Genomic DNA, 21,614 nt, shown 5'->3' on the forward strand with positions numbered 1-21,614 from the left:
TTAAAGAATGAAAGATTTATCACAACTCAAATAACTGTCTTCTGCACCATCAGTGTATATAAATCCAGCCATCTGCAACACTGTTATTCTGCTCACAGTTGAATATGACTTATGCAAAGTAGGGTGCAGAATTTAAAGAAAAAGGTGACAAAGTAGGAGCCTAAAACTAAACAAGGACACTAGTGTTGGTAAAGTGCACTAGTTTGGTAACTCTATGCAATGAAGAACTCAAAGCAGATACTTTACTGTCCACTTACTGCTCCTGAATACTCTATAATAAACTATGAACCTGAAGTGTTGTGTGAAAATGAACATTTATTTTGGTAGGGGTATTAATCATGACTACATCCTGCTCCGTGTCCACCTTTACGTGTCAGGTTTATGAGTTGCCAGGTGTCTCTTCAGATTCCCCTGCTGGGAGAACTCTCTCTCACAGTTCGGACACTTAAACGGTTTCTCCCCGTTGTGGCTGAGCGTGTGTCTCTTCAGGCAGTTCAGTGTGAGGAAGCGCTTCGGACACTCCGAGCACAGGTACGGACGCTCCCCCGTGTGGGAGCGCGTGTGGACGTTCAGGTGGCTCTTGCTGGAGAAGCCCTTCCCGCAGTGCGTGCAGGTGTACGGCATCTCGCCCGTGTGGGAGCGAGTGTGCAGCAGCAGCTCCCCGGAGGACAAAAAGGACTTCCCGCACGTGGTGCACAAGTAGTTCTTCTCCCCTTTGTGCATCTGCATGTGTCTCGTAATTCCCGCTTTGCTGAAGCTTTTCCCGCAGATGGTGCACAGGTTGGTGGGGCCTTCGTGCAGGCGCTCGTGCTGCTTCAGCGAATACCTGCACAGGAACCCCTTGTCGCACTGGCTGCAGACAAATATCCGTCCTCTCTTGTGGAGCCGCTGGTGCTGGTAATAACCGGAGGGGCTGGTGAATCCCTTCTCACATTGGGTGCAGCAGTACGTGAAGCTGTGAAGCTTCATGTGAGTCTTCAGCTGATTGGGAAGTTCAAAAACCTTTTCACACTTCAGGCATTTAGTTTCTTCCTCCGAGAAGTTTTTGTCGACGGGTCGCGTGCTCAGAAACCTTTTGTCTTCCCCCGTGGGCTCTTTCCGTCTACGTTGTTCCTTGTTTTCCAGGTTGTCCTTCTTCTGCTTACGTTCCCGCTTTTTTTCAACACCGCCTTTTTGTTTGCGTTTCCTCTTTTGCTCTATGTTGCCTTCGAGTTTCTTCTTTTCCCCGTTCAGGTCTTTAGTTTTCTGCCGAGTCGTTGCTCTGGCTTTCGTCACGGGTCGTTTTTTCTCACAGGGAGCTCTTGCGTGGTGCTCACTCTGGATGTGCTCTTGGACCTTCCTCTTGATGCAGTGAGTGAATGAACACTGAGGGCAGATGAATAAACGCGACAGAGGACCTGGAAGCATGAAAAACAGGAAGTTAATACAATAAGATTTTGGATCTATTCTGGTCTGCTACTGCAACAGATTTGGTCTAACCTGATTCCCTTTTCGGCAACCAATCATCTGCGGTGACGTCGGAGCTTTGACTCGAGTCTCCTTCTAAATCGTCCACTGCCAGGGTCTCTTCCTCATTGTCATAATCATCGTCTTCACTGAAAGGCTCAGTGAACCTCTCCATTCCGGTTTGAGCAGGTAGGGCCAGAGTGGACAAAAGGATATCTTCCTCGCTGCTGGAAGGAGCTGAAGGAGACCACGACATTTTACACATTAGAGCCTCATGTTGTGATAGGAACTACATTTCTGTTATAAATCTGAAAGAATGTATAACTGTTGTCAAAGAACAGCCAGTAGGAAGGAAACAAACAAGAAAAAAAACAGTCTTTTCAGACCTTGATCTTTTAAACAGATGGAAATTACATACAAGACTTTCTTCCTTTTGTTTTGCTTCTGTTCAACTTACCGGTGCTCAGACTCCCCAACTGTCTGTGATGAAGCAGCAGACTCTTCAGGCCAAACGGTTCAGACAGATTCTGTCCAAATTCTTCTGACACAGATGTCGTTTCAGTGAGCCAGGCTGCTGTCTGAGACCACAGAGATGCAGTTTGGAAAGTGAAGCAATACTCACACTGTATACTTACAGACTTCAATGCAAAAGAACACATTTAACAGTGAAAAACAAGAGCACCTGTTGCAGGTCTGGTGTGGGCAGCAGCTGCTCCAGTCTGGACAGGAACTCGGACACCAGCTGCTGCAGTCGTTGGTCATAGTTCGAGCCGTAGTTTGTGGGGAAAACCTCCTACAGAAACAGCCAACACATCATGTCCTTAAAAAGCTGATTCAACATTGAATCTTTAAGACATATGTATGTCTCACAGATGGACTCACTTGGAAGAAGAACTCCTTTTCAAAAGGAACATTCAAGAGGTTCTGAACCAGGCCGGCAAAGTTGATGTAAGAGGTCTTCAGTATATCACCACTGGCCTGTCAAGACATGGACAATGAGAACGGTGAGAAGGTTACACCAGTAATGGTATTACAGATAATAAACAAATAAAAATTTCCTTTAAAAACCCACCATCTGATCAGTGGTGCTCAGTTCAGCGCTGCAGGCGTGGATTTTATCCAGGTGGCTCTGGATGGTCTGCAAGTTGGCGACGCCGTCACCACGACACAGCTCCAGAACCAGCTGCAACGAGGCAAAAGTAGAGGACGGTAGCTCCAAAGAGCACGACACAGCAGGAGAAAAGATTGATGAAACATACATGACATAATCACAAGATGCATACTAACATTACAGCTAAGACCATTACAAAACAAAGTCATCAATAAATGAGTAGAAAGGGGAATAATTATCCACTTGTGTCATGATTTTCCTCCACTAAAATGTCCAATGTGTCGCTTAAAGCCACTGAGGGACACAGGGACCGGGACGGCTAAAGACAACACCATCTTGGCATCACTGACATTCTTATTTATTCATCTTGACAAAGAGAGTCCTCACCCTCGCTCTCAGGCCCAGGATGAGCTGAGCTCTCTGACTGGGACTCAGGAGCTCTGGGACGATCTCTGTAGCCAAACTGATGAAGTCCACCAGCTTGTCGTACTGCATCACGCTGTGCTGCTGGACTACTTGCCATATGAAGGCAGACATGAGTCGCACTGGCGGGACGAGCAGACGGAGGGAGGCCGGAGGAAGAGGGGAACCTGCAGAGGACATTTGAGATAAGCGAATTAATGAATAAAGTAAAAGAGGCTCGAATAACTATTTACAAAGCGACACAACTCTTCAGAGGATTAGCAACGTTAGTTTAAGATTGTAAAATGTATTTTTTTTGGTAAAATGTCTGTCTGCCCATACTAGCAGATAACTAGATGAATAATTACCCAAACCTTTGCTTTTCCACGCCATCTCTTCGTTTAAAAACATCTAAACAACGAACAAAATATCATCGCTTGCATTCATCCGGTACACCGTGGAGGCATACTTATAACTTCCGGGTTAACCGGATGTTATGAACTGTCTTGCCTAGTGCGCTTTCCTTCAAAATAAAAGCAAGCTGTGGCGTTTAATTATATTATATAAAGCGAAGATGTCGATGTGACGCAGATATAAGCGAAAATATAGAAAGAAATAGAGGAGGCAAATCATCTATGTATCACATACATATGCTACATCCACAACACGGAGGTGGTTGCGTGCGCATACTGGGAGAAAGCACCTTCTGCCAGTAGGACATGTGTCACTCGTTGTGGTGTCGTGACCCTTTTACCCTTTAGTTTATTCATTTGAACAATGTAAAATAATCATTTTTTCCCCGGAGGACATTTTCACATGTCACAGTAGGAAAAGCAAAGGTCTGAATTCAGCCGCTTGTCTTACTGCAACCAACCACCGTTACTGTTAACACCTGTGCTGCTGTGAAAGCATGATGTTTTACAAATTAATATATCCAAGCAAAACTATACATGTCTGATAAATAAATGACAAAAGATTTGGCCAGTCATTATGTAATAAATTAAACACTACAATGTAACTACAAGTCACTGATAATAAACGTTTCATTACTTCCACATCTTTAAATTCAAGAAAATGACTAGTACATAAAAAACTGCATCCATTCAGTTTGAAGTAAATGCAAGTTTTAGCTTTACACTTTAATGACAATAGAACATAGTAAATGAAAACAAAAGTACCAACAAAATAAAACACGTGCATTCTGTCATAACACGCATTTATTTGTAAAAAATACACATTATTATACACATGAACTAGCAAACTGTTCCTGGTTTCCCTTCAGACCTACGGGGTCAATCAGGGGACCTGTTTGTTTCTATATTCAGGAGCAGGTTGGATCATCTGATCACGGGTAAAGGCGTGAGACACGACGGTAACACCCAGTTTTTACAATCTCAGTCAGCGCTGGCGGCAGCTGGTGACTACTCACTGTAACTGTACGTGTCGGCTCAGGTATCAGGCGGAAATCAGCAGCTGCTCGTCATTATTAACCTGTCGGTCTTTGCTTTTGCTTACGGTAACTCGTTTTGTAGACATTTAAAAGCTCATTTGTGCGCCAACTTGGATAACACGCTTGGATAATTGTCACCATGGGAGGACGCAGAGGCGCACCTGGTTCTGGCGACGACTACTCCTTCGTCAGTCCAGTTGTCAAGTACCTGGTGTTCTTGTTTAATTTTATATTTTGGGTGAGTGTTTCTTGTTTTTTTTGTCAAACCCAGCGTGTAACAAAGACCGTGGTCCCCTTTATTTACTCTTCTCTGTGCGCAGGTTAATCATTATGTTTCTCGGCTAATCAGATTTGGTAGCTGAAGTTAAACTCTGCTGACAGTTGCAGCATCCACTGCTTTATTTGAGGAAGTTGTTCATTTACTTCGGCGTTATACGAAAAGTGAAACAGTGTCAGGGAAAATGGAGAAGGGAAGTTAATATATAGAGCTGACACACACACACACACACACACACACAAGTTTTATTCTTATTTTTTAAATCAGAAGTGTATTGTGGCTTCTTAGAATTTTAGGGGATTTTGAGATCAGAACCTGCTCGAGGTGAACATGTTGTTATCTCAACAACAATGTTTAAAACACCTTTCCTCAGTCAACAAAACTGCTGTGATTTCATTTGAGGCTGGGTCCTTTCAAGACTTACTCAGTTGCCAAGGAACAGAAGCCTTCATTGATTCATATGCTGATAGGCCGTGCACAAGTGGGTCCCCACTTCTGGTTGACTGGTGGAAAAATGCTGGTGTAGCAGATTTCACACTTAAGTGAGATGTTGCATTTGATCCGTTTCAAACAAGCTTTGCAGAACACAGCAGGGTGACTGTATCATAAACTGTAGACTGTCTGACTATGGGGTTGTGTCTCCCACATGGGATGTTAATAATTGTACGACTTAATCCTTTAAAAAGTCAAGAATTCAGTTGATATTCTAAATAAAGCTCGGCAGTGGATTGTTAACACACCAAAGTTCACAGCGGTGGGTTGCAGTGTCAGGAGCTCAGGGACTGTAACATAAGGAGATTTCTGTTGCAGATTAATCTTGTTGGAGTTTAGACTTTTTTCTTGCTGGTTGAGCAAAAATGCTGTAGCAAATTACAAATCGTGAGAACTAAAACAGTTCAAACATAATATCTATTGAGAACATGAACAAACAAGAAGTGTTCTGGAGGGCTTCTCTACGTGCTGAAACCTCATAAAGTACTGCAGAGCTTCTCTTTATCCATTCCCTTCTACATTTTCAACAGTGTCTCTCAAACACACCTGTATGACTGTGTCAGCCGTGTTCGTGACTTCTGGCCGTGCGCAGACAGGATGAGGCTTTGTAAAAACTTGAAGCTCTTGGAACGTGGAATGTGTTGTTATTATTTCTGTTGCCTCAGGCTCTGTAGATGACACACCAAAGATAACTGCAAATGCACGGTTCTTTTCTTGCCTGAAAATGTCATGGAGTGTTCAGCGTTTGTTATAAACCATGTAATTATAGATGTAAACGCTAGATGTATCTGGAGCAAATACATCTAGCGTTGCCCTCCCCGCCCCTAAGAAGGTTCAGTGTGGTAACTGGATCCATTTCATTCAGGGAGGGAAGAGTGTTTGTGAGGGCTCCCTATTATTCTATTGGGACTGAGAGAGGAGCGCTGAGTGAAAGGCTCTTTGTATTTTAGGAAAAGGTACAGATTGCTGCCAGGTCGATTTAGTCAAATGGTAGCGGAGTGGATGGCAGAATCTACATTTCTAAGGAAAATGTCTCGGCCCTCTAGTTAAACACTGATACCACTTGGAGCACTGATGCTACTAAAAAAAAGCATACAGTGTTGAGTGTATTTTTTTGGAAAATTAGCTTTTATTCTACCAGTACAGCCATGTCTTTATGACTCATATATAGGCTACCTGGTGAGTGGTGCCACTCCTCGGACAAGTATAGACATAGCTACGGTGCCGTGTAGTTTATCCTTGTTATAATAATATTATAATTTTTTTAAGATGCAAAGAAGTGTAAAGATTTTTCTCTCTGTTCTTAGGTAATCTCCCTGGTGATGGTGGCCATCGGCGTGTACGCCCGCATGATGAAACATGCAGGTAAATGATCCTTCAGTGATGGAGCATTCAGTCTTTCCTCATGTTTATAGTGAGACGGTGGGAGGATTGCGTGTCAGGACACTGCTTTTGCCTTTTGGCTTTGTGCTTCCGCTGCTTTCACTAAACATCACAGTAAACAGCATCTACATCTGTTTTGTTCAGAGAATTAAATGCAGCAGATGAAATGTATTTCTAGCATTATGGATGCTGGCAGAGCTAGAGAAAGATGCTTGAAAGCACACTTCCATAAATGTTTCCTGTCAGAGAGGAATATATTCTGTTGTTTAGAAGTAAAAGAGAGTTGCTCTCTCACGTCAGTCTTTACACCCCTCTTCTCTTCCTCTTTTCAGAGGCAGCTATGGCAAGTCTGGCAGTGGACCCCGCTATAATGCTGATGGTCGTGGGGATCCTCATGTTCATCATCACCTTCTGTGGCTGCGTGGGCTCCCTGCGAGAAAACATCTGCCTTCTGCAGACAGTAAATCAGGATATTTTTTTTTTATTAACTGCCAGGCTTCAATGTATCCTCTAAAGATTATGTTTTTATAAAGAGAGAGAGAGAGAGAGAGAGAGAGAGAGAGAGCATGCTGTATGACATGCTGTGGAGGTAATGGTGTCAGATTCAAGTTCAGTCAACCTGAGCTGCAAGATCATCGCCACAGCATTTTAATATTAGCTCAGTAATACTAGGGTTGGTGCCTGTTTGTACGGTATTTGTGCTTCCATAAAGAAAATTACTCATGAATTTGAAACAAAGATTTTATTTTGAAATCAATTTCACATCAGTCTTGTGTTTACTAGCTTATCGTAAGTTCTTGCTCTTAGGATTCTTGATTTTTCTGCATGTTTTTCCTCCAAGTACGGGAGGTAACAAGTAACAGCCGAGTTTGCGTGTCATCTAAAGAATTAATCCAAAACAGATTCATTTTGCAGTGCTGTAAACATCCCTCTCTCTTTCCTCCTCGCAGTTCTGTATCTGTCTGACGGTGATCTTCTTGCTCCAGCTGACTGCTGGGATTCTGGGCTTCGTCTTCTCTGATAAGGTAATGAAATAATGTGGAGGGGTTTCTCTATCACAATCATTTATGTATAAATGTATGTTTTTCCACGTTTTCCCTTATTTAAAACGTTAAAAATAAACATACAGATGGGATCTCATCTGTGAGAAGCCAAGACTTTGCTTTATTTGCCCTTTTCTGATTGTAGATTGGTGAAACACTGTCCTCTTCTGGGCTTTGCCCGGAACTGCTGCAACATTTGAAAAAACTTTAAGAAATGAACAGCAGAGTTCACTCACAGATTGGGTTACTTGATGGGATTCTTTTTGTTAGAAATGACGACTTTAAGAAAAGGTTCTGATGTTTTACAGCCATAGAAAAGTCGGTTTCTTGGGGTTATCATATTTGTTGTCAAACTCCTACTACACTGAACAAAAATGTAGACGCAACACTTTTGTTTTCGCAAGCTTGTCTGAGGCCACCCCCGACAGCCGATGCAACAGTTGGTTTGCACAACCGAGGAATTTCCGCGCAAACTGTCAGAAACCATCTCATGGAAGCTCATCTGTGTGCTCGTCGTCCTCAGCAGGGTCTCTCTGACCCGCAGTCTGTCGTCGTAAACCAACTTGAGTGGGCAAGTGCTCACCTCCAACAGCGTCTGGCACTTTGGAGAAGTGTTCTCCTCACAGAAAAAAAAAAAAATCCCATATCCGTAGCCCTAGTGTGAAAGCCGTAGTTCTGCATGTCTAATAAATGGTTTATGATTTATAGTGGCATTTTAGTGTGACCAGCCCAAGGCACACCTGCATCTTGATAGGCCACAGCTGTCAGGTAGACTGATTATCTTGGCAAAGAAGAAATTGTGACCCATCTTTTATTTCAACTCGTGGAAAATAGGAGCAAAAGAAAGTGTTGCATCTATTTGGCCGACGTGAAACTTTCGATTTTATGATATAACATGTAACCACCCATTATGTATCTTTTTGTACGTACTCTTACTTTTTTCATACTCTGCCAAGGCTCGGGATAGAGTGACGGAGATGATCAATAACGCCGTCGTCCACTACAGAGAGGACATTGATCTGCAAAACCTCATTGACTATGGTCAGAAAGAGGTGAGGATTTAGTCCAAATACAGACTGCCATCGTCAACAGTATGTACACAGATAACGGACGTGTCTTCTAATGTCTTGCATCTCAAAACGTTCGTTTGTGTCTTCAGTTTGGCTGCTGTGGTGGTGTGACGTACACCGACTGGTCCCAGAACAAGTACTTCAACTGCAGCCCGGACAACCCCAGCAGAGAGCGCTGCTCTGTCCCCTTCTCCTGTTGCATCCTGTCCAAAGACAAGGTCACCTTCTGTACAAGCCTCTCCTGATGTGTGTTGGATGTGTTTTGTGAATGTTTTTCTTTACGCATTTGTCTTTCAACTGTATGTGTACGTGAGCAGGAGGTCATCAACACCATGTGTGGCCAGGAAATGCAGAAGTTAGGGGACATTGAAGCTGGAGACCACATCTACACCAATGGCTGCATAGACAAACTGGTGAACTGGATCCACAGTAACCTGTTCCTACTGGGGGGCATCGCACTGGGACTGGCCATACCACAGGTAGGATGTGGTGCACGGCACACACACACACACACACACACACACACACAATTTAAGCCCATAGTGAGCCCTCTGTTTGTGTTTTCTCTTCTGCAGCTGGTTGGCATCCTCTTGTCTCAGATTTTGATCAACCAGATCAAAGACCAGATCAAGCTCCAGAACTACAACCTTAAGCACAGCTCTGACCCGTGGAGCTGACCCCGACCGGATCAGACCAGTTTCTGATGAGCGGTGCCAGAGACACGGTGGCACCGGCAGTTAGGAGGGATCCACATATGTCTGAAAAACACAGTCATCTCTGCCTGTATTGAGCATTCAGTATCATTGCTCTCGGACTCAAAAACACAAGACTAGTGTTCAGCCGGCATGTGGACTTACAATTAATGTGCTTTCAAATGGAACTGTGGAGGTCAAAAGAAACGCATGGAGAAACAGGACTCTGTTGCCACCTACTGGACATAGACCATGCTTGAATTTACCAAACTTTAGACAATACTTTAGGAGCGTATTTGGTGGTCAGTGTCATATTGACCTTTACTTAAGAACTGCAATCAGTGTAATCTATTACAAGTCATTTTTTCGTCAAAGACACCAAACGGGAGAGTGAGTAAACGCATATGAATTTTTATTGTTTCAAACTGAATCCATGATGCGGCAAATATTTACTACCCAAAAAGGGAAATGCATTTTTTTATTTAATAAAGGAATGTCAGACAGGGTGTCCTATGCATGCTCAGCAATGTTGTTTATGGCTGCTAGTTGTCTGTGAGATGCACCTGATATTTGGTTGATGTTTTTTAATTATTGTATTAGCAATGCGTACCCTAAAACAAGCATGTCAGCCTACTTTATACGTGGTGGATAAAGCAGGCACATATGCTAGTTGGTAAGTCATTTTTAAACTTTCACATGCCATTTACCTTTTTTATGAAAAAAGGAATATTCTAATGGTATAATAAACTTTTTACATAATGTTTTTTTAAGGATTCATTTAACTATTAACTGTAAAGATAATGTTTACTCTCCATAACAAAATGGCCAAGTTAGGCTACTTTTCTGTCCTGCCTAGACCTGACACTGCACATGATGCCATTTCCTCCTCACGTGTCGCCAGATGACAGCCCGCATGGCTGCAGAGCTGCTGTACTTAGTTCCAATATGCTGCCATTATAAGTACATGTTTGCCAAACCACATAGGCTTTGAACAAAGGCTTTTTTTTTTCGCTTTTCTGTTGTAATAATGTTGAATTTAAATACAAAAGGATTGGGGGAATTCCGCCACTAAAGAAAACAGTAGTGTGAATGCCTGAGGTGCTCTAGCGCTGTTTTGTTGATGTGGTCACTAGAATGGGCCAAGTTTGTATTTTGTGACCAATCAGTGAGCAGACAGTGGTTGAGGTTCTCCGACTGTGGAAAGAAAAAAAAAAAAAAAAGTACTTGGAACCAAAACACGAAAAATACCCTCTCCTGTTGTCTTGATACACGACCAATTAAAGCTTCAGTTGCTCTGACAGCAAAGTAAATTGTAGCTGTGTTTAAATGTTTAGTGTGGCCGTAAATGTTAAGTGCTTTTTGTGTCTGTGAAGGCCATCCACAGCTTTAAATTTCAGTTTTTCTACGTCTTTTCTTATCACGTGATAAGTTTAAGTTTAGGTTCTTTCAAATGAAGAGCTGTCGTTTAACTGCTGACATTTTCCTTCTTGGTTCCAGAGAAGCTCTGGAAAGAGGTTTAACTTAACTGTGAAGAAGCACAAACCAACACGACCTCTCATCTCCACCCGTTTCTTTTCTGCCTGGCGAATGAAAAGCTGAGTTGAGAGGCGTTCTCAGCCTGAAACCTGATGCCTGTAATCTTTGTGAGCAGAAACAGACCTGCATGTTTAACAGCCTTTGACGCAAGTCCGCAATCTAAACAAGACATTTCTGTGTTAGTTTAAAGCTGCAGTAACTCCCCTCTCTGGGTGAATCCCCCACCAGCACGAAACAAAATGTACTTTATCACCAATCAAATGCTGCACAATTTGGAATGGCACAGGTGTTAGTGGGTGTGTGTGTGTGAGAGAGAGAGAGAGATAGAGTGAGAGTGTGTGTTGGCCTGAGCTCCGCTGCTCTGTGTGTGGTCCCTGGTTTTTGCCTCTGACTCATTCAGGCGGCCATGTTGCTGTGGGTTTCATGGAGGCCCAGACACACACACACACACACACACACACACACACAGGAGGAACCAGAGTTAACCCAGTTTTACTCTCAGAACACCAGGAGAGAAACAAAGCATCTACAGCCATGCAAATACCCCAAGTGCACTGTCCAATTAATGCGATAACAACAGCACTGTGGTTGAGATTTAGTGGTGAGCAGGCTTATTCAAGCACATTAGAATACACTTCAAGCAGCAGAAAATGATGTCACTTAGATTGTGTTTCATGTACATTCATATTTTACGTTAAGCACTTGTAGTTTTCGAATATTCTTGCAGCCACCTTAAGCCCAGGGTCATTATGAATGTCCCAGAGGAAACTGACTCAATGTAGCTTTGAGTTATAAACTGTGTCCCTCCCTCAGATACCAACATGCACACTACTGCCATATAAACACGTTGCATAGTTTTGGAGATATTGGCCGTAGAGATGTCTGCCTTCTCTCCAATATAATGGTACAATATTGCACTCGGCTTGTGGTGCTCAAAGCACTAAAATAATACATTTGAAAAAAAACTCAACAGCAATATCTCTATCCTCCAGAAATCAGGACACGGTTACTCAAACTGCTCATTATTTTGGATAACCGGACAAATATATCTTTTTCATTTTGGGGTGAACTGTCCTTTTAAGGCAAACAGACACAAAAAAAGACATTTATACATGTTTAAAAAAACATCTTCTGTTTGATAGCTAAAATGTAGTTTCACTAAAAAGTGAAGTCGGCATTATCAGTGCACATGTTTAATATCTGTATGTTGTGTGGCTCACAGTGTTCTTTCAAAATATTGTATTTGTAATACATGTTTTTCTGATTTTTTCACATGAATAGTTAAATTAATTTATACAGTCTCAGGTATTGTATTGTATATAGTGTGTATTGCTGTGTAATGTCACCTCTTTCACTTAGTCTTTAATTTGTATTTATTTCATTCTAATTCTTCTTTGTGTGCTTACGTCTAAGCCTTCCTCTTGAGCAGCTGACCTCTTATTAAGAAAATGTACAGCATCAGAAGCACACATAATTACATTTTAAACATCCTGTTATTATTGACTGCTGTATTATGACCCCTCTATATTGATTTGGTAGATCAGTAGTTCTCCGACAGTTTGAGGACCACCTGAGGGTCCTTAATCATAAAAGTGAGACATTTCAGCTTCACTCCCTTGAAGTTGCCACTGGTGACATGTTGTGTATAAGATCCTATGATTCAGCACAAACTACAAAAAAAAAAAACTCTCATATGACAGTAAAACTGTCAGATGGGGGGGGGGGGGGGGGGGGGGTCTGTGATGTTTTGGGGGTCTTTGAGACGTTGCTGAGAAGGCCTGCCATAAGGCACATTCTTCCACTTGCAGAGGGGGATGGGAGGGGAGGTTTTGTTGCTCGATCTCTCCCCCACCATGTGCATACCAGAGACACACAAAAAAAAAAACACCCACACACTGAGGACCACAACACCGCTTCAGACACTTCTCATCAGACACATGAGAAAAGCCACTTTTACGCACACACGTAGAGAGATGTAGGATAATGTATCACCTTGTTTTTCTGCCAGCATAAAAAGGGGGGGCCGAGGAGAAGGGGGTGGTGCGTCTGAACTGGAGATCCTATTACAGACATCCAGACTTTTTCATGGCAAGTTTTTTGTTTTTTTCTGGAGGTGGGGGGAGGGCGAATCTGCAACTTTCTGTCTTTTTTCGTGCCCAGCCTAAATGCTTCGAATGAAAACTTTACGTTGTTTTGAACGAACGATGCGTTTTTTCTGGAAGTGAGGACGGGGGGTTTTTTTTTTTTTTTTGTGGAGCTGTCCGGATTTGGATAATGAAGGAATCCAAGAGGACGCAGCGAGGATCGGACGAGAAGCGCAGAATAAAAAAAGTTTGGGAGGACTGCGAGAAAACTTCCAAGCGCCCCCGCAGATTCCCCTCACCATGCCGAATTTGGTAACTTATTCGAAATCTAACCAGGAAAGCTTCATCTTTGGGTTTCTCGAGGAAACAGCACAAGTGAAGCACTAGAATTCAAAGTGATTTTTTTTTTTTTTTTTTTTTTTTTTTGCCCAGTTGAACCTCTACTCCCAAGATGTCTTCCCAGGGTCGGAGCCCCATTGTTGGATTTTACGGGATGCTTTGCGTCTGGGCTGTCTGGCTCTCGGGCTCCGGGGCGGCGTTGTCTCCAAACGGGACTGTGTTTGAGGATAACTGCAAGAAAACCTCGACTTGCGAGGCGCTTAAATACAACACATGTCTGGGATCGCCTCTACCGTACACGCATACATCTCTGGTCCTGGCGGAGGACTCCAGCACCCAGGATGAGGCTTTTGAGAAGTTGACCATGTGGTCCGGTGAGAATTAATTTGGCCCAGTAACTTGGCTGAATATGATCCGTCTCCTTTTACAATTAAGATCGTAGAAGAAGAGTGGTACTCATCCTGTGTAATCCAATAAAAAACAAACTCTTGTAACTGTAGCGTTCATGGTTGCAATTTGTAGCAGCTTAATAAATAAGTATATACGGATCAGTTTCACTTTACATTTATATCCAGTGTTGTTTGCATTGTTTATATGTGATGATAATGTTAATTGGTTTGACAATGGGCTGGGATGGAGGCTGGAAGTGGTAAGAGAGCCTCAACAGGAAATGAAGGGTTAAAATCCCTTAAAGGCAACAAAAGGAATCACTCATAGGTGTTAGGGAGCCAACAATAGGATACTCTCACTAATAAAAGGCTTTTAGATATTCTGCTTCACATTCATCAGCACTTACGAATGATCTGTCAGGCCCAGGTCACAGCTTCAGAGGTGTGAAGGGCTCCCCACATCTGATGAGGAGCCTTATGGCCTGATGGTGGACAGAGAGAGAGATTACCCATTCATATGCCATCTCTTTACTGTGCTCATGTTTCAGTGGATACATGTTTGTCATGCACACTTCTCCTGAGGAATCCTCAGAGAGGCATTTTATTCACATTTCACATTTTATTCACATTTCAAACATTTCAAACATTTCATCGCACTTCACTAAGACCGATTCATTGTTGCGTTCTGTCTTTGTGACAATTGTGATTGTTCAAAATAAGGCAGCAGCCACTGATTCTTTTCCGTATCTAATCATTTGCGGATTATTTTCTCGATGAATCAATTTGTCGACAAAATGAGAGCCAAATGTGATGTCTTCAAATTGCTCATTTTGTCTGACTAAAAAAAATTAGATTATCTACCATGTGTGACAAAGCACAGTTCCATCCTCTCATCTGTGCAAGTGAGGATGGAGACATTTTTTGAGCGGCATTTTTGCTGATTAGGTGATTGACTACTTATGTGTACGTGCACATCTCCAGCATCACCACCATCAGTCTGACAAATCAAGCCTGCGTCCTGTCGGAACATCTCTCCTGTCTAACTTGAATGTTCCAGGATGTTCTAAGATGTTTTTTTCCCTGTCCTAGGTCTGCGGAACGCTCCCCGCTGTTGGTCCGTCATCCAGCCTCTGCTCTGTGCCATCTACATGCCCAAATGTGAGAACGGCCGGGTCGAGCTGCCCAGTCAGAGCCTGTGTTTGGCTACACGGCGGCCATGTAGCATCGTAGACCAGGAGAGAGGCTGGCCCGGCTTCCTCAAGTGTGACAAATTCCCCATGGGCTGTTCGGTACGCTTTCATTGTCGTGTAATGTTGTGTGTGTGTGTGTGTGTGTGTGTGTGTGTGAGACTATTGATCCCCAAGCGGGTCAAAAGGTCAGGGTACGCGGGTTGAATTAGAAGCTCACCTTTGTGTCCTCTGTGTGCAGAATGAGGTGCAGAAGCTGAAGTTCAACATGTCGGGCCAGTGTGAAGCTCCCCTGGTGAAGACAGACATTCAGTCCAGCTGGTACAAGGACGTGGAGGGCTGTGGTATCCAGTGTGACAACCCGCTGTTCACCGAGGAGGAGCACAATGACATGCACGCCTACATCGCGTACTTTGGCACCATCACCCTCCTCTGCACCTTCTTCACCCTGGTGAGACATAACTACATCATTCTGTGTGTTGCCTTTTCAGGATGTTCCTTAGATATTCCTCTACTAGCCCTCTTCGGACTTTCAAAATGTCCTCTGTTTCAGGCGACGTTTCTTGCCGACTGGAGGAATTCCAACCGCTACCCAGCCGTCATTCTCTTCTACATCAACGCCTGTTTCTTCGTGGGCAGTATCGGCTGGCTGGCCCAGTTCCTGGATGGAGCACGCGACGAGATTGTGTGCAAGAGCGACAACACCATGCGACTCGGGGAGCCGTCGTACGTGAACGCCTTCAACCGCTCAGTTATGACATCAGAGATCGTTCGCGACTAGGAAATGTAAGTCCTAAAAATCAAATACATCTTTGTCCGTTCTCTACAGGTCTTCAGAGACGCTGTCATGCGTCACCATCTTCATCATCGTGTACTACTCCCTGATGTCGGGCGTGATTTGGTTCGTCATGCTGACCTACGCCTGGCACACGTCCTTCAAAGCCCTGGGCACCACGCAGCAGCCGCTGTCTGGCAGAACCTCCTACTTCCACATGGTCACCTGGTCCATCCCCTTCGTCCTCACCGTGGCCATCCTGGCTATCGCTGAGGTGAGTAGGGAGCCCTTCTCTGAGACAGGAAAAATGGTTTACAGTCACGAGAAAAGATCATTTTTTTCTCATCTGTTGTGGCTCCGTTACTCACAGGTGGACGGAGACTCCGTGAGCGGGATCTGTTTCGTCGGCTATAAGAACTACAGATACCGTGCTGGGTTTGTGCTGGCCCCCATTGGAGTGGTGCTTGTTGTCGGCGGCTACTTCCTCATTCGGGGTGAGTTCTGTTAAAATAGCTCAGTAACCATCCTTGGTAAAGCAGTTTTAACTCTTCTATCCAAATCCTTTAGGCTTTGTTACAATCCAGAAGGCCTCCTCAGATTCGTCCCCGCAGCCACCAACACTGACTGATTCCGTTTATTTCTCCTTTTAGGCGTCATGACTTTGTTTTCCATTAAGAGTAACCACCCAGGACTACTGAGTGAGAAAGCTGCCAGCAAAATCAACGAGACGATGCTCAGACTTGGTACGTTCTCTCATCTGGTGCCATTTCACACCACAGTGGCGACCTGAGAAATAGTATGAGAGTAAACATCATGCTGGGAATAATCACTTTTGAGACCTGGGTGTTAAAGAAATGAAATGTTTTCGGAGTCTGTATCAGCATATTGGGCACACTAAACACAAATCGTGAACATTTTTGATCATCAACAGAAATAACATCACCAGGTGCAAAATATGTTACGGTCCATGTCCTCACTGCATGAATGATATTTGGAGTGAAGTGTTTGGTACCTCACATCTAAATTGTTGTCCTTTTTCTCCTTGCCAGGTATTTTTGGATTCCTCGCTTTCGGCTTTGTCTTCATCACCTTCGGCTGCCACTTCTATGACTTCTTCAACCAGGCTGAATGGGAGAGGAGCTTCAGAGAATACGTGCTGTACGTTTTTTTTATTGTCGTTCTTCTTTAGGTCTGCTGCACACCTGCAGACTCCGCACACAGAAATCCACAAACTGATGCTGTTGAGTCTCAAAAACCGCCGCGTAACCGCTCGGCCTGCAGCGGTGAATGCAGCCCTATTCCCTCACAGTGTTGACACTGGCTGGGTTGGAATTAATTTAGCCTCAAAAATGTAAACTGCTCTCTCCTGCCCCCGACATGTGAAAGACTTTCTTATTTACCAGATCCGGCATTTGAATGTACCTCAGTCATATGGATAGAAGTTGTGCGAGGCGCATGCAGCATGGTCGAGGCGTTGACTTTTCCCCTCTGCGATGTTTTGAACAGGTGTGAAGCCAACGTGACGATCGCCTCTCAGACCAACAAGCCAATCCCAGAATGCACCATTAAGAACCGGCCCAGCCTGATGGTGGAGAAAATCAACCTGTTCTCCATGTTTGGGACGGGTATTGCTATGAGTACCTGGGTCTGGACCAAGGCCACCATCCTCATCTGGAAACGGACCTGGTGCAAGTAAGCAAACATCAAGCGAAGTGTAGCATTAACAATAAAGACTAAAGGCTATAGTTGTAAAAATGTTTATTCTGACGATTGTGTTTAATGTTCGTTGTTGTGTTTCTGCCTTTTCCAATCTCTCCATCAGTCTCTTCTCATTACTATCATGGCTACATGCCTGGCCACGTCCATATATGGTTTTAAAGAACAGCGTGGGAAAAGTCTAACCTCTATGCATCCAAACATGTAGCAGACTTTCCCTGACAAACATGTTTAAAAACCGTAGATATTCACCCTGAGTATTGAAAAGTATGGAGGCAGAAATGTAGTCACAATCTAGCAGTGTGTCCCCAGTGTGTGCGTTTAGGTGTGCAGTGTTAATCCTTGGTTTTGTAACAGCGCTCACAAGGGCTCACTGTGACTTGGATTTCACTCACAGGAATTAGTTTCCTTCTGGCTTTGAAGAAGGAGAAAAAATGGTAATTCAGCTTCTTGGAATTATTGTTTTCGGTGTGGGTTTTAAGACCGTCTCATCCAGAGTGACGCAAAAGAACGGCATCTTGCCCGGAATCAACGTGTGATCCTCGATCGGGTCGTTCTAATCATCAGTGTCGGTGTCTCTCTTTCTGAACCTGCCTTCTGTTCTCGTGTCAGGATTCTTGGCCGTAGTGACAATGAACCCAAGAGGATCAAGAAGAGCAAGATGATCGCCAAGGCATTCGCGTTGAGGAAGGAGCTTCACAAGGACCCAGAGAAGGAGCTGTCCTTCAGCATGCACACCGTGTCCCATGAAGGACCAGTGGGTGAGTATTTCACTCTAAACTGATCATTTAGGATAAATTCAGTACATTTTAATACAGAGAACAGAAAACACTTTTGACTTATTAGGGTTTGCTACATTGTCCTCTACTTGGGATGAAGATTGAAACAGTTGAAACCATGTCTGGTGATGTTTGCATACTTCCACCTTGTGGTAGATAACTGAAACTGCAAGGTGTCTAATCTGGATTATTTATAGTGGAGATCATACCTCATGTTAGTATTGTTATTGTATGCATATTATTCTTTTAGTACATGGCTGCTTCCCCCAAAATACAAAAAGATAGTTTCTCACTTATCCCTCGAGGTATGTAGCCACGCAGATATATTCGCTCATGTAAACAACCACTATTTATTGTTTTTCTTTCGAATTTGGCCTGAGAAGATTTTCCGTTGGCTTTAGTGTGGCTTCGAGGCTACACAGTCAGGGACAACTGTTATGTCTGTCGCTAAGAACTGACTGACGCATCTCTGCTCGTGTAAACTGTGAGGCTGCTGTGGCTGCCACGCTTGTTTAGCTTGGAGCGGTTCAGAGCTACAGAGGCACCGTGGGGGAGCCATTAAGTGCATGTTGGGTTTAAAGCTGTCCTCAGTTGTCCCTGTTGTAAATGGAGAGGTTGTGGCTTTTCTTCTCTCCTTCATAGCTGGAATAAATTTTGAGCTAAATGAGCCGTCCAATGACATGTCATCAGCTTGGGCGCAGCATGTGACCAAGATGGTGGCCAGACGAGGTGCCATCCTGCCTCAGGACATCTCTGTTACTCCTACTGGCACACCAGGTGAGAGCTGGAGACCATTACACCTCCTGCTTTACATATGCTGAGCATTTCAAATCCTATTTTCCCGCCATCTTTTTTTCATCTTTTGCCCTTTTTTTTTTTTATCCGAGAACTGTTGAACACCGACTTTCTTTCTGTTATTTCTTCACAGTACCACCTCCAGAGGAGAGGAACAGGCTGTGGATGGTGGAGGCTGAGATCTCACCAGAGATGATAAAGAGGAAAAAGAAGAAGAAGAAGAGGAAGAAGGAAGTGCGTCCAGCGGAGGAAGAGGTGGACAACCAGGCTTATCGCCAGCGCGAGTTTGGTCGCAGCTCGGTGCCTCGCTTGCCCAAGTTGCCATGCCACCCCAGTCTGGTGGCTAATCTGCGGGAGCAGCAGAGGCAACAGCAGAAGCTGGAGGAGGAAGTCCTGCCAGGGTCCTACCCAGATATCCAACCCTCTCACTCCCAGTCCCGTGAGCAGAGGTGCCCTTATCCATCTTACCAGAGCAGTCGGTACAGCTACAGCCGCAACCACCCTCCAACCTTCAACGACCGCCCAGAGGATCTGGGTCTCGGGCCACGATGCCTCCCCTCAGCCTCCACCTGGCAGCCCAGTGGACCTTCCAGCTACCCGGGGGAGACGGATCTCACCGACGGGCTGTCAGAGAGGATGGCCCACGTGGCTCGGGTACCGGCAGGACGAAGGTCCGGCTATGGACCCATTCACTCCCGGACCAATTTAATGGAGGCGGAGCTTATGGATGCCGACTCTGACTTCTAAGAGCACAGCTCCGATGTATATGCTTTGTGGTACACAGACAGTAAGCTACAGAAAGTGCTGGATACTTTAAAAATTTGTATTAAAGTGCATCTAATTCCACCGGTCCAGATGGAAGTTTTTATATATTATTTTTTGGTCAAAAAACAAAGGGATAAAGTGAAAAAATATGTTGTGAATAAGTTAATGAAAGACTATTTTTTTATACTTTATTTGTGTCCAATCAAATTTCAAAGGCAACTCCATGATGACAAGACAAAAGGCAGCTAAACTTTATATGGCTTGAAACAGAACCCCCTATGTATTCATCAGCAGGTGTCAGCCCAGCCAGACCTCCGAATCTAAACGTGGCCGGGAAAGTCACGGTGTCATAGATGACGTTCAGTTTGACACTGTCAACTTGTTTTTTGGAATTACCACTAAGGATATTTGAAGATGAACGCAGTGGAAAAAGTCAGTTATATTGTTATTCTTTGAATGACAGCTTGTGTCATCATTATTTTTACTGCCCCGGGGCTGTAAAACCGGACTCGTACAGAAGACCATACAGGTTTAAAAATGCTACGGGCTACTTGCAAATACTTTTGAACCCAGGTCTTCTATTGTGTTTCTAAGACTCCATTTCTCTCTTCCCACCACTATTTAGCCATTAATCTCTATGTTTATGTACAGTTAACGTGAGGTGCAATTTGCATTATGCTCGGTTGCCTGGTGCAATAAACCTACAATTAGCTTATTTTTGGCCTGGAGGAAAAGAAATACTGAAATGAATGCTGTGGCCTGTATACTTCAGAACAACTTTTCTCCTTGAAAGTGTTATTTTTTTTTTACAGCAGTATTTCTACTGTTAATCTGTTGTACATATTCAATATAAACTGGGCTTCATATGTGCTTTTTCCTTTCTTCAGTCCAGTTCAAACTCTTGTGTTTGACGTATTTTAGACAGCAGTGGGCTCAGAGGTCACTTTTTAAGTAAATGCTTCTATTTTACAGTATCTTTCTAAATGTGTGTTGTGTATATAGGATGTTCATAGATTTCTTAACAAGGGTATTATTTGTACAGATTTATATATCAAATCACTTCATTACTCTGCTGATATGATAAATAAAAAGGGAAGAGTCAACTATGCTATAAGAAGTTGTCACTGTACTTGTGCTGTAACCAAAACTTCACCTAGTATTGTCATTTTACACTCCATATGGATAAATGATGCTGAAGTCATTCTTAGCCAACGGTAAGTAGTTTAATGTAAGTGTCTAGATGTTCATGTGAGATGTGTATGATAGAGAATTATTTATGTTATAAGTAGTTACCACACTGCTATGAATTCTACAATATAGGGAGTTGGGCAACAAAATAAAGAATAGCTGATATCCACCCAAAACGTTTATGTTCAACGATTATTAAGAGGCTAAATGAAGATTATGGTTTTACTTTGTATGCCCTGAAAAGTAATAACTTCTGTTTTTGTGAGCTGTCAAACTGATTTAGGCCTTGAGTTGCTTTCTGTGTTTAGTCTCCCAACTGTGTACAAATAAGCTTATACTGTCACTTTGTGCAGCTGTACTTTTTTTGTTTTTATATGTAAATAAAAGGAACCCTTCACTTCTCTCTGTGGATGTTTTGCCTTATGTCACACAATGCACTAGCCACAGTTTGTGCCTCATTTATTGCTATTATTTCACCTGAGTCACAGAGCTAAGCATCTGTTTGTATATGAATAAAATTGCATGATTTTCAGATCCTCAAAAATCTTCTTCTATCCGCTGAACGATTAAACATTTTTTTGTCCTGTTTTTTTTACAGGTTATCCCTCATTTTCTTAACACAAACAAAGATTACATGACATATATTTTCACTCAATTTGTATAACATGAACCTTACTTTCTAAAACCTTATATTT

General features: G+C 43.4%; 3 protein-coding genes across 4 annotated transcripts; 2 read left to right on the plus strand and 1 right to left on the minus strand.

The window, feature by feature from the left end:
• On the minus strand, positions 1 to 3,433 carry LOC142971027 (uncharacterized). Of its 2 annotated transcripts, none has more exons than XM_076111610.1 (8): positions 3,334 to 3,433; positions 2,945 to 3,147; positions 2,519 to 2,629; positions 2,329 to 2,424; positions 2,129 to 2,239; positions 1,904 to 2,024; positions 1,480 to 1,683; positions 1 to 1,397 (listed from the first exon to the last, which is right to left on the minus strand). In XM_076111610.1, exons 1-8 carry the CDS (start codon positions 3,368 to 3,370, stop codon positions 367 to 369), a joined length of 1,914 nt encoding a protein of 637 aa, XP_075967725.1. In that variant the 5' UTR covers positions 3,371 to 3,433; the 3' UTR covers positions 1 to 366. The 2 variants fall into 2 exon arrangements, with proteins under 2 accessions (XP_075967725.1, XP_075967724.1); XM_076111609.1 differs by having other exon boundaries at positions 3,328 to 3,427.
• Positions 3,125 to 10,676, plus strand: tspan33a (tetraspanin 33a). The gene is made up of 8 exons (XM_076111611.1): positions 3,125 to 4,647; positions 6,486 to 6,543; positions 6,894 to 7,021; positions 7,512 to 7,586; positions 8,561 to 8,656; positions 8,764 to 8,892; positions 8,992 to 9,153; positions 9,250 to 10,676. Exons 1-8 carry the CDS (start codon positions 4,549 to 4,551, stop codon positions 9,349 to 9,351), a joined length of 849 nt encoding a protein of 282 aa, XP_075967726.1. The 5' UTR covers positions 3,125 to 4,548; the 3' UTR covers positions 9,352 to 10,676.
• Positions 10,677 to 12,649: 1,973 nt separating this feature from the next.
• smo (smoothened, frizzled class receptor) lies at positions 12,650 to 21,403 on the plus strand. The gene is made up of 12 exons (XM_076111681.1): positions 12,650 to 13,699; positions 14,804 to 15,003; positions 15,143 to 15,352; positions 15,455 to 15,627; positions 15,731 to 15,950; positions 16,047 to 16,170; positions 16,327 to 16,419; positions 16,726 to 16,834; positions 17,183 to 17,368; positions 18,005 to 18,153; positions 18,814 to 18,948; positions 19,100 to 21,403. The coding sequence occupies exons 1-12, from the start codon at positions 13,438 to 13,440 to the stop codon at positions 19,711 to 19,713; spliced, it is 2,475 nt and encodes an 824-aa protein (XP_075967796.1). The 5' UTR covers positions 12,650 to 13,437; the 3' UTR covers positions 19,714 to 21,403.
• Positions 21,404 to 21,614: the final 211 nt, after the last annotated feature.

The sequence above is a fragment of the Anarhichas minor genome, unplaced genomic scaffold, assembly GCF_050575085.1.
Source record: "Anarhichas minor isolate MPS153535 unplaced genomic scaffold, ASM5057508v1 ptg000045l, whole genome shotgun sequence".
Taxonomy (NCBI): domain Eukaryota; kingdom Metazoa; phylum Chordata; class Actinopteri; order Perciformes; family Anarhichadidae; genus Anarhichas; species Anarhichas minor.

Bases quoted from the DNA above. Each gene is read 5' to 3' on its own strand.
- LOC142971027 (XM_076111609.1), bottom strand. From the start codon at position 3,370: ATGTTTTTAAACGAAGAGATGGCGTGGAAAAGCAAAGGTTTGG. The intron at 2,025-2,128 runs GTGCTCTTGTTT...CTGTGGTCTCAG, and splicing joins CCACACCAGACCTGCAACAG to ACAGCAGCCTGGCTCACTGA. The intron at 1,684-1,903 runs GTAAGTTGAACA...GGTCTCCTTCAG, and splicing joins GTTGGGGAGTCTGAGCACCG to CTCCTTCCAGCAGCGAGGAA.
- smo (XM_076111681.1), top strand. From the start codon at position 13,438: ATGTCTTCCCAGGGTCGGAGCCCCATTGTTGGATTTTACGGGATGCTT. The intron at 16,835-17,182 runs GTACGTTTTTTT...TGTTTTGAACAG, and splicing joins AGCTTCAGAGAATACGTGCT to GTGTGAAGCCAACGTGACGA. The intron at 18,949-19,099 runs GTGAGAGCTGGA...ATTTCTTCACAG, and splicing joins TACTCCTACTGGCACACCAG to TACCACCTCCAGAGGAGAGG.
- tspan33a (XM_076111611.1), top strand. From the start codon at position 4,549: ATGGGAGGACGCAGAGGCGCACCTGGTTCTGGCGACGACTACTCCTTC. The intron at 6,544-6,893 runs GTAAATGATCCT...TCCTCTTTTCAG, and splicing joins CCGCATGATGAAACATGCAG to AGGCAGCTATGGCAAGTCTG. The intron at 7,022-7,511 runs GTAAATCAGGAT...TCCTCCTCGCAG, and splicing joins ACATCTGCCTTCTGCAGACA to TTCTGTATCTGTCTGACGGT.